The 12,564-nt window shown below is 42.5% G+C and overlaps 1 protein-coding gene across 6 annotated transcripts in view; it reads right to left on the reverse strand.

The window, feature by feature from the left end:
- Positions 1-7,394, reverse strand: part of LOC147433781 (pentatricopeptide repeat-containing protein At3g02330, mitochondrial-like) — an 80,986-nt gene extending 73,592 nt beyond the window's left edge. For 5 of the 6 annotated variants that reach the window (XM_086490390.1, XM_086490388.1, XM_086490387.1 and 2 more), the window contains exons 1-3: positions 4,687-7,394; positions 4,521-4,561; positions 4,244-4,385 (exon numbers count right to left, since the gene is read on the reverse strand). In XM_086490390.1, the coding sequence (XP_086346516.1) occupies positions 4,935-7,208 (2,274 nt within the window). In that variant the 5' untranslated portion in view covers positions 7,209-7,394 and the 3' untranslated portion in view covers positions 4,244-4,385; positions 4,521-4,561; positions 4,687-4,934. Of the gene's footprint in view, positions 1-4,243; positions 4,386-4,520; positions 4,562-4,644 lie in introns of those variants that run through there. The other variant, XM_086490389.1, reaches the window with a different exon arrangement.
- Between the last annotated feature and the right edge of the window lie 5,170 nt (positions 7,395-12,564).

Here is a 12,564-nt window from a genome sequence, read left to right on the forward strand (position 1 = left end):
CCGGAACAGATTTTGGCACATAAAGAAAGAAAAGTGAAAGGCAAGGTTGCTAGGCGTTGTGAGCGGGATGAAAACACACACAGCGCCTCTATAACGACCCGACACACACTCTTGGGAAGATACACACACACACTATGGGGCACCACTCGGCTTAGACAACACACCTGGCCGAGACAGGGAACACACCTCGGGAGTGAGAGGAGAGACACTATCCACTTGCCCACTCCACACAGACACACACACACACACACACACACCCAAAAAACTTAGCTCAAAAGAGAAGAATTTCTGATGTTTAGATACAATTGAGCTTGGGCCAACACCAATGGGGCAAACAGCTCACACAATATGGGTAAAATAAGCCAGATACAATCACAAACTGGAGCAGAAACTTCGCTCATAGGAGAAACTTACACAGAAAAATAGCAGGAAAAGAGTGAGGAATTTGGCAAAATGGACAGCGCCATCGCGTCCGGAACGGCCCAAAACCCCAGTCTACAATGTCAAAGTGCTCAAATCCGACCTCGGATGAGCAGTTTACGGCCAAAACAGGCTCCAAAATGAGCAAAAACACACCTGCGGCTGTTCCTCCTCTCTTCTCCACGTTTTTTTCTGGTCTTCTCTCAGTTTTTTCAGTTCCCACACTTAGCTTTATTAGTTGGGCACCCTTGGCCTTTTAGATGACCTCAAACGGACCCCGAACAGGCCAAAAACTGACCTCGCAGTGCATAGTTGTCACCTTTTTGCATCATTCGCACACCTGGCACTCAGCTTTTTTCCAATAATGCATCTCGCCACCACGTGAAGTGGCCCCAAAAAGTGGTCCTAATGATGACCTTTCTTCATAACTCTCACAAGAAAACACCACTTTGTGTCCGTATTCATCCACGTGCAAATATTGACCCCGTTCGGTCTCCTGACGCCACTCGATGCCATCTGACGCACCTGCTTACCTCATGTCGTCGGCCCGCGGATAGCTTCCTCAAGAAGTTTTACGCGCTACCAACTCCTCCTTATTGTAGAAAAAACATACTGGTACTGGTAATAGTGAAAATCGATGCACTATGTACACCCTATCCTACATGTACACATGTGGGCCCCACGTAACCACCTGGCTCTGGAAAATGGGCAATCCTTTATTCGATGCACCATGCATGTGTATGTACAAATGCTCAATCCATTTCTCCAAAAAACTCCTGACAGCGTTAATTGGTAAAGTTCAGAAACTATCCACCAATGGATGCTAAGTGGATGGAAGAAGGTGAACTTGCAGAGTCGCCAACTATGTTATCACTTTACCTGGAAGCCTTCGATTTGCAACCTACCTTGACCCCTTGAGTTTCAGAGCTACATGGATTGTCAGTGTGACAATGGCTTTTGAAACAAATGATGTACATGATATTTAAAGTGAGCTCAATTGAAATACTTGTTACATGAATGTTAGAGCTGTACAGATTGTCAGTTTGGCAATTGCTCTTATGGAATGTCCAAAAGTTTGGTTAGTGCTATAGAAGTGAGTATTTCTTGTCAGTTTGTCAAGGATACAGTAATTGCTTCTATTAAAGAGTACATGTGTAACTTCATTCTTAAACTGTCGGTTTGGGTATGCTCGAAAGTGTTACGGGATCCAACGTGTACTATAAGGCAGTGGCAAAATGTGCAGCTACCATTTTGTCATTGGAAAGTTAGTGACTCAAAGCAATGGCACAGTGCGAAGCTACCACTATGTCATTGGGACAGGGTTCACACGCAGGCAATACATGAGTCGACGAGGTGTTGAATACACCAGGGTTGACAATGAGCATGTATGTGTCGTACATGTGTCGACAGGTGTTGAATACATCAGTGTTGATCGTGAGCATGTACGACATAGATGCAAACGAGGACGTTTAAGATTTCAAGAGGGGGGTATGTCACCAACGTGTGACTACTATCTATCCTTTTTGTTGATTTCTTTCTTATTATCTATTTACTTTCACTTTTTGGAAACACCCCTCGGGAAATCTAACTGCCCTGCATTGCATAGCTAGTGTGGAACTGTCCAGAGGGAGTCCAGGCCTGAGGGCAAGAGAGCACTAGAGTTGGACAAGGACTATGGTTAGCCAAGTGGGATCATTGACTAGCCAAACTGGAATCCTTTGTTACAGAGGCTACATTTCAGTTTTGGGTGTGGCTGCAATGTACAAAGAGGGTCAGATGACCTAGAAAGATACAATGGCAGCATCTCCTAAAATTTAGGGAACTGCTATTTTGGGACTTGAAAATGTGTTTGCGTCATTACCTCCGGATTGACAAGGAGAACATTTTCTTACTCTGTCGTGAAGTCAACTGGGCGACCGGTTGGGAGATTTTTAGGCGGCAACCCCAAAACGGGAAAATGCTTATAATATGCCAAGTGGCACCTTCTGGTGCACTTTCCTCATGCAAGAGAAGGGGGCGCTGATTTTAGAGAGGAGAAGGGCTCATTTTCAGTCTGTCACAGGTTAAGAGCTATGGAGTGCTTGCTTTCCCTCCTATGTACAGTGCGGTGCCAGGAGTGATGCCCTGCACGCTACGCACTGCCCTCTCTCTCCTCTATGGCAGTATGTTATGCCCCTCTAGTGGGCTTTTCATTTGACCAATGTACAGTTGTGTGGGTTCATGCGCGATTGCCGAGGCAAGAGGCTCTTGCACAGGTACTGGACTAGCTAGCAGCTAATCCCCCGCAGGTACAGGTGAATTCGGAGAGGTTTCACGCCAGAAATCTCGTCTGATTCAAAGGGCAAGTAGCCCTACAGGTGCGGGAGCTCGAGAACTTGCTACGGATGCGATCGACACACGAAACGGAGCCCGAAACAGTAAATTACAGCCTGCTGTGTATTTTTGCAGGTTTAGGGTTTTGGCCCTAAACGGTCCCTAATACCCCCAGGAGATTCGGGGACGCGAGGGGACCGCTATACAGCTGATCTGGCGCATTTTCGGGGCTGTAAAACAGAGAATTCAGCGTGCTGCAGATTCTCGCCAGGTTTTGCAAAGTGCCCGTATGCGTCGGGAAAGTCAATCAATGCGTGGGAATACTGACTGTGAAGGGTCCTAGTACAGTTATGCTGCCGAAATCGGGCCGAAACAGTTGAAATTCAGCCAAGTTTGTGCGGGGCAGCTTGTAGGGAACCACAGTGTTTATTCCCTCTTTTGAACAATAAAGAAATACCGAAAGGGGCGCCTAAGTTAGGGGCCAATCTGGTGTCGGTCTACTCATACAGGTGCAATCTAGCAGCCTGTATCCCTCTCCCCTTTGTTGTGTTTTGAAAGTACAGGTAAAGTGAACGACAAATTAAATGGGTGAAAGCAAATAAGGTTTAAGTTTAAAGTCTACCGCCCTTTTTGGATTGAACAGGCCGGTTACACACACCAAGAAAGCATAGATCGTGCTGGTCTAGAATCCTAAATGGCCCAGTCAGTGAACTTCTGCTCCTGCTCCCCCAATTGTCTGCACTACAGCTTCCAATCTACCCCCGATAGAATGGCCCAAGCGATGAACTTCCGCTCCTGCTCCCCCAATCGTCTGCACTACAGCTTCCTCAATCGGCCCCTAATAGAAACTGTGTCCCGGTTGGCATATCCTGAAACGAGCCCATTCAAAGAGTCCACATGTGAAGAGGCAACAAGGCAAGCACTAAAAAGCATAGCTCAAGTCTACTTATAAATGTGTTTCGAAAAGGCTTAGGCAAAATAAGTAAGAGATTCTTACTTGACTGAAACTTTGAAACAAGTATTCAAACTTTAAGCAATCACAACAAGGATAAGTCAGCCCAAAGACTTATGATTTATCCTTCGATTCGGACTCCAGACGACAGCACAAACAAAAGACAAAAGACAAAAAAATTATACCCTGATGTAAGCTAAAAACTAAAATGATACACTACTATGAAGAGAAAAACATAACCAAACTAGTAGCAAAACATAACCAGTACAATGTTGAAAACTTGACAGCATGCAGCCTTAACTTCACTGCTTGTCCTAACAAGAAGACTAAGATCATCACCTTTATTGTGCATAGCCTGGAAAACAGCTATGCATCCCTACCCACGTCATCAGTTCCCCAAAGTAGGTGCAGGTTTGTATATAGTTTATTCACGAATGGAACATATTCTATAGAACCAACGAGCTGGTGAACTTTTTAAATGCAATTAGCATTTATGCTGCAAACAAACCAGTAATCTCCTTGAGACACATAAAAGGAGGTCAAGTTCAATAAACTCACCTGAGGCTTAAGTGATATTCAAGGCCTGTTCCCCGTCGAACTCAACTCTTTCAGGGATGCGTGTAAAGCCACAAGTGATGGGTTGCACTAAATTGTTATGGCGTTCAATGTCTTGGTAAGAGACTTTGATGTCTTCAGTCAGCTACAAAAAAAATTCAAAGAAAAAAAAAATTATTCAGTACTAGAAACACACAACTTTGATATAATGACCATGACATAGTACAGTAATAGTTTTCTACATAAAGCAAAACATCCTTGCAATGTGATACAAACTTACCTGCCGTTGATCAGAAATCAATCATTTAGCTCAAAGACATCCTGTTCAAATTGGTAATAATCCATATTTTAGTAATCATTCCACCAGCAGTATGACTAAGGGATTCAAGAAAACAACATCATACATCATTTTGAAAGCATGATTGAACCAATCCAGCACACCAAACCTGCATCGGCTCTTGTATAGCTGGCCACAATGGCCTGTTCCCCTGCATATTCAAGGACCAATCTCATGAGGTTGTAGAACACATTTCCGTGCTGACTGACCCGTCAAAAATTGGAGCAACTCCTGGATGCACATGCCCTACAGTCGTGCCTCATTCTGACAGTAACAAAGACGCACCTTCATCAACATGTTCTCCTTTTGCTTTAACATTATACCTAGAAACTCCTAACAGCAGCAAACAAGCTATACTTAGGCAGGGTCCAAAGTCCCAACCATAGCATATATGTTTGAAAGATGAACAAGAGCTGTTGAATTCTGAGGATTGAGAATCATAACTTGCTCTGCCACCTGTTTAGCTACCTCCACATTGCTAAAAACTCCACAAACATTTAGTAAGCTCATCCACAGCACCTCGTTAGCTGAGATTGGCATGGCCCTTAAAAGAAGAAAGGCTACTTCTAGCGATCCTGCACGGCTCAAAAGGTCAACCATGCATGCAAAGTGATCTCTGATTGGTATTATATGATATTGTCCAATCATCAAGGAAAACAGCCAATAGGCTTCATGCAATAGGCCAGCATGGCTGCAACCACACAGAACACCTATGAATGTTACATCATTTGGCTGCTCCTCTTCCCTCATCTCTTTGAACAGGTCCAATGCCTCCTTACCACAGCCTTGTAATGCATACCCAGTAATCATTGTTGTCCATGCAATGACATCTCTTGGACAAGTTTTTGTAAACAAAGATTGTGCATCTTTTAAACTACCACACTTTGAATACATATCCAAAAGTGCACTTCTTATAACAAGTGAGAGTTCATACCCCTTTTCAAAGATTTCACTATGTAACAACCTGCCCCATGCCAACATTGTCAAGTTGGTGCAAGCTTTGAGAACGACAGTAAAGGTGGTTTCACTCGGACAAACTTTCTTACATACCATAGAATCAAATAGCATCACAGCTTCCTCTCCAAGCCCTTGTTGTACATAAGCTGTTAATAAAGTATTCCATACGACTGTGTCGTGCACCTGGATACTTGTAAGCACTAAACGAGCATCTTTTATACTCTCACATTTTGCATACATGTCAACCAAACTACTCCCAATAAACACATCATGCTCCAAGGCCCTTTCCACAATATAGGCATGAAGTCTCCTTCCCTTTTCTAATGCAAAAGGGCCTGTGCCTGCTTTGATGACACTAATGAATGTAGTTCCATCAGGCTCAACACCCATTTGGTGCATCTTGGTAAACAAAAAGTTTGCTTTCTCATAAAATCCCTGCTGAGAACACCCACCAATGACTGCATTCCAAGAGATTAGCTCTTGCTTTGGCAATCTCATGAAAACAAATAATGCATCGCTGAAGCTTCCACATTTTGAGTACATATCAACAAGGCTACTTCCTACGTAGGTATCTAATGGTAAGCTCATTTCTATGAGCTGCGCATGCAATTGCCTGCCCTCTTCATAAAGCTCCTCTTGGGCACAAGCATTGAAAGTACTTACAAAAGTAGGTCCATTTGGTGTCAAACTGCACTGCAACATTTCCTTGTAAAGCAGAAGAGCATTTCGTCCCATTCCTTTCTGCACATGACCTGCCATAATAATGGTCCACGAGATAACATCTTTATCGGGCATTTGGGCCAAAACATTATGTGCATCCAACAAGCAACCACATTTAACATACATGTCAAGCAGACTATTTGCGATGAAAATATTGTTTGAAAAACCAGATACGACAATGTACTTATACACCTGCTTTCCATACTCTAAATCAGTTAAGTGTGCACAAGATTTTATTACAAATGCATAGGTGATTTCACTTGGTTTTACCCCAAGTCTTTGCATACTTTCAAACAAAAGAATGGCCTCCTTTTCCGGGCCCTGCTGAGCATAGCAAGAAATCATGGCATTCCATGATACTACATCATGAACTCTCATCTTATCAAACACATGCCGTGCATCTGGTATGCTCTTGCATTTTGCATACATGTCTATGAGGGCACTGCAAATAAAACAGTCTAGTTCAATATTACATGCCAAAGTGTCTGCATGAATGTACCTGCCTGGTTCTAGTGACTCCATGGCTGCACATGCTTTGAGAACAATAACGACAGTATACTTATCTGGAGTGATGCCCTTTGTTCGCATTTGCTTGAAGAGTTCGACAGCCTCCAAGCTCTTATCCTCCTTTATGTATGCTGTTATGATGGATGTCCAAGAAAAGATATTGTGCATAGGCAAGTGCATGAATGTGCTTTGAGCATCATGCAAACTACCACACTTGCCATACATGTCAATAAGAAAATTCTCTAGCACAATGCTTGGAGAAACTGCACATAAGTGAAGGTGTAAATGTACACACCTTCCATCTTCCAAGGCCCTGACTTTGGTACATTCTTTGAGAGCAGAAGTGTACTCTGCAATAGGAACTTGCATACCTTGCTGAGCGATGGCATTTAAACTCTTGAACGACTCTTGGAGGCGCCCATGTTCCCAGAAGTTCTTGGAGCGCATGACTTATCTCTGTCATCTCTCTCTCTCTCTCGCTCGCTCTCTCTCTCTCTGTGGCACTCAAAGATTATGCGACGCCATCGACAGCAGCGTTGCACCCAAATGCGCGAGCTATGTGTTCGGGCCCAACAGGCAGAGGCATAATAGTGAACACAGCAGTTTTCAAATGATGATTAACTTTTGCCTTGATTGCTTCGTTGCAGAAATGGTAACAATTCAACAAGATGAATATATATTCACTATGGCCTGCATAAGGCTATTTACAAGAATTTCCTCATAAAAAGCTTTTTTAAGAATTAAGAAAAATAGAAAGTGACACTATTATTTTTAAACATGTAATGTCACAATACAATAATATGTTTTTTTGAAAAAAAAGTGTAACAATATATTCCAAAGGATAAAAATTAATGTTTGACACAAATCTAGATGCCCCTTTTCAAAGACAGTGTACACAAATGTCAACACCCTCTCACAAAGGCTTTAAAAAAAATTTAAAATTATCATTAGCTTGTCATGTGGCATTCATCAATGAGCTTTTTCCAATGGTCCAGATTTGCACCCAAAAGTCCACCCTTCACTAAGGACTCCTTATGTAGTCCAACAAGTGATGAAATCACTAGGCCTACCCCTTGCACATAGCTCTATGGTTTCATATTTGAAGTTCAATCTATCTATACTAATGGCATGGTAGACATGTCATGATATGCGAATTTCTGTCAAAGTGTCTATTTATTGGATAGGTGCCTTCCAATCTCTCTCCACTTCCTTTGTAAATTGTGGCTCGCTTCGAAATTAAAATTTTGACTACCCTCTTAGTTTTGTGTCCTTGTGTAAGATCTTCCACTTGGACCCACCATTGTCAAAGGTTCGATTTCATGTTGCTCTATAGGATTTTAACAGCTCGCTTCTCTTTCGACCTACCCCTCTCTTTCTCTCTCCATGGGGAAGGCGATGGAACCCAAACACTATTGCAAGGGAGCAAGCGACAACAGAGGCCGCTTTTATGCTCTCTCTCTCTCTCTCTCTCTCTCTCTCTCTCTCTCTCTCTCTCTCTCTCTCTCTCTCTCTCTCTCACACACACACACACACACACACACACACAAATGGGGAAGTGTGAGTGGTAAGCTAGGAGGATTAGGGATCATGAGACGAAAAGTCGACTGGCGGTGGTGAGTGGGGACAAATTATTGCCGTTGTTTGTCCTTACATGTGCAATAAAGGCAAAGTAGAGAGCACAAGTTGCGACGTCTCTCCCGCCAGTATGGTCCCAAATAGCTGCTAGCCACCTCTTCCTTCATGGTCAATTGGCAGTCCACAACATATTGTACATGCAAACTTGAACCACCATCTACCCGCTCTTCCCTCTCTACTCGTCTTGGAAAACGATAGCATGGGGGAGCATGAGGGAGCTGATTGAAACAAAGCTTCTACTAACTAATGAGCGAGTTGGCCCAGTACATTAGATGAGCATGGTGCAGTTGGAAACCAAGGCATGCTACACAACACGGGTGTGTGCTATTGTGGCATTCATGCATAATGACAACGGGAAGGTTGGCTACATGATTAACAATCCCACCACCTTGCAAGCCTATTGCATGCATTATCAGTAGGTGTCCATCAATCGGCAAAGCCATGCATTTCACCCACAAATGGAGTCTCTCTCTCTCTCTCTCTCTCTCTCTCTCTCTCTCTCTCTCTCTCTCTCTCTCTCTCTCTCTCTCTCTCTCTCTCTCTCTCTCTCTCTCTCTCTCCCCCCCCCCCCCCCCCCCCCCCCCTTGAAGACAACTCAAACAAGAACATAGAAATAGGGGCACAAGTTGCTACTTGAGCAACAAGGATGAAAGAAGCACCAGCGAGGCAATGACCCATACTAGTTTTCAAGAAATGTCTTCTAACCGTAAGGTGGACACATGCTCCGACACATAATGTCGTCGACCTGACGAACTAGACATCGAAGAAATTTTCTTAAATCTCTAGGAATTTTTGCAAAAGGAATCGATCAACCAAAAAAAAGTTGGACCATCGACAGAATGCTTAGAGTTCTTCGCTCCACATTAAGAATGGGTTATTAAGCACTCACTAACATTTTGTTGGGCATAAGCAATTGTTTTGGCTTGCATTGCTTCTAAAGTATAGTCTTAGAGAAATCCACCAACTCCTTGAAGTTGTAAGGCTCATGCATTCCGATCTCAAAGAGTTGAACCTTCCTGTTGAGAAGGATATTCTCGGTATTGAGCACATGCATAAATTGGCCATACTTGATCCCGTGCAAGCACGTTCTTTCATCGATGCACTAGATCTAGAGGCTGTGATGTCATGCTTCTTGGTGCGACAATTGCGAGATGCATGCTACAGGGCCTTCTCAATGTGTTGCCTTTCCAACCCTGATATAGCTCTTCGTCCTCGGGCCTCTAAAGCCCTCGCCAATTTGAAGATCTTGTCCTTGCTCATCTCCTCCTCCCCGTCTCAAGGTGCAAAAACCCTGCACAAGGTCGACTAAACCCTGCTATACTCACAGCAACAAAACATGTCTCTCTCTCTCTCTCTCTCTCTCTCTCTCTCTCTCTCTCTCTCTCTCTCTCTCTCTCTCTCTCTCTCTCTCTCTCTCTCTCTCTCTCTCTCTCAAAGCACCGATATAAAGTTTTGTCTGTCTTACACACTTAGGGTTTGTAATGCATCACCAAATGCCAACAGGTCTTTGCAGTAGGGAGGTAGTAGGTACATCGTGCATTGCTTTAGCAATTAAGGAGGGAAACATCAAGATGAGTAGAGCACATGCCTAGAGCAGTGGAGCCAGAGGTGAGAGTATCCCACGAGTACACAAGTTGTGCGGTCACTAGTGGCTATGCAAGAGGTGATGCCATCGCAAGAAGCAGAGCTTCTTGCACTTGGGGTGTTGTGCCACACACCAAGAACTCTATTCATGGTGTTGGGCAACAATTGTCGATGGAGCAACGGATACTTAGGGGTTATAGGTAGCATACTTATTGGAGATGCTCTAGATTTGTAATAGAAAGAATGTGGAGCTGAGCATGGGCATCATGAAGGAGGCACTATTGCAAGCAGAGTGGCGAGTGGTTGTTGAGCTTGAAGGAGAGGAGGGACTTGGAGCAAGAGCAAGTTGTACGAGAGCTTGAAGGAGGGGGAGGGGAACCTTTGCATTAAAAAAATTGGTTGGATAAATATTGTATGTACTATTGGAGGATTTGGATACATTGCAATAAAGAAATTTCAGTTCTTGAAACAATAACACAAATAGCATACAAAACACTTGTGTTCACTAACATAACTCCATGGTCAGACAGACATACGTGTCCCAATTTTAGACAAAGTAAAGTTTTGGAGTGATTTTATACATTACAATACCTTCATTGGATGATAGTGAGATTGTGGATAGAACACCAAAGGATCATGAGCTTCTTCATGATTTTGTCTCTTTTTCATAGTTCCACCCCGGGGCAGTCACTTATCAAAAGACCCCTATATCACATGCGTTCAAGAGGTAATTAATAATACCCCAATATACATACTATACTTACACTATGAGCCTATTTAAAAAACCCCCACCCCCCTCTGTATGTATACATTTTTATACATTTTGGTCTTTTAATAATCCTCTCTGGTTAAATCACGTGATATCATACACATTCTAAAAAGTGACCCCCCCGGGAGTTCCACACAAAGCGATTGATCTTAAATTACATGAGACTTTTATAAAGTTCCATAGTTCCATTTTATATAAATGAGGATGGTTTTAAAAGACTTTGATCATTCTATATAAGTATATAACTATGTTAGTGAAACAAGATGCACGCTTTCAATAGCACTACATTTAGAGGACTATAAAATGTGTCATTAAAATTCTTGCAAATAGTTTCTTCTTTACCTTTTTGTTTAAATTTCTCTTAGGTATTTCAAGACCTTAAACTCAAAATTGTGTGCAATTCAGAGTCCCTTAACAGAATGGATTTGGTCTTCTAATTATATATCAAAGATCGCTATTTTGAAACTTCTATATGTGACGGTTTTTGCATAGTACATGCACATTTTAGAGGAGCATAGTGAAACTATGGGATATTAATGTACTTAAAGACTTTCCTGCAAGAGATTGATGCAAAATGGACAAGAGAAAATAGAGAAAGGGAATGACATGGACTAGAGGAATAAAGAGATTATGCATACATGTGGGTATATGCCCTCCATTATACCCACAAAACTCTATATCGCTACTCTTATACATTGCTATAAAAGGGTACCTCCAATTATAGAGAATCAATTTTTGTTGTTCAATTAAAACTATGACACCACACGAGTAATTCAAACAATAATCCATGAGCTACACATTAATGGATCCTTTTTGTATAAGTTATCGATTTACATCTAAAGGTCATCGTGGTGCCATAAATTCGACTTGATGACCTTGCCAAAGCAATACATAGAGTTAATGACAAAGCCATGGGGCCTATCCCATGGCATCGGTATGGCCTTGCAAAGTGAGTCAATTGGTTGTCATCAAGTTACTAGGAAAAACAACGTAAAGAGTATGCAACAACGTGTGGTCAAGCCGCCTATTACCATATTATGGAAAGGAGTGTGTGAACACACTTAGGACCGTCGGGGCAGGCTAGGAGGTTTTTGGTTGAGGCTTGTATTTGCACCCATCACTCTAGCACATGTCTTTACTTTGTATTAGTATATTAAATAATACTACTTCCAATGTTGTATGCTATTAAGATTCTCCTTCATCTTCTCCATCTTCGCATGAATCCTTGCAACCGTATTTTAGAAATTGGTATCATAGTCAATTTTTGCATCCAAGGTAGTTAGTTACCATTACTAGCACCTTCCTTGCTCACTTTCTTTAGATTGAGGTGATACTTGGTGAGCATTTGCAAATAGGCATCCTTGCCTGGTTGATCTAGCAATGTGAACAAACTTGGAAAGCTTTCCATTGATAATAATTCTGAAAGCAACTTCTTGACCCAACATAATGATATGTGTGCTCATCTTAGAGTCAAAGCCCATCTTAGTTGAGACTTTGGATATAAAGTCCCATTGTATTGTGTCAAATGTTTTTGCAAAATCCAATGGTAGCAGCACAATGTTTTGCCAAACTTAATTGCCTCTAATTACTCCCCCCCCCCCTTCAATATATATCCATGGCTAGAGAGAGAGAGTGAGGAAAGGAGGGAAACATCATGGGAGTGGGATCTTTCTAGAGAAAGGGATGGAGGGAGAAACAATGAGGAAGGGTGTGGGAGAGAGTGTGGCTAAGCAAGGTGATGGTAGGAGAGAGAGAGAGAGAGAGAGAGAGAGAGAGTTTAGAGTATAGGAAAGATATAGAAACAAAGGGATAGAG

The sequence above is a fragment of the Adiantum capillus-veneris genome, chromosome 19 (assembly GCF_014529385.1).
Source record: "Adiantum capillus-veneris isolate H3 chromosome 19, ASM1452938v2, whole genome shotgun sequence".
Taxonomy (NCBI): Eukaryota; Viridiplantae; Streptophyta; class Polypodiopsida; order Polypodiales; family Pteridaceae; genus Adiantum; species Adiantum capillus-veneris.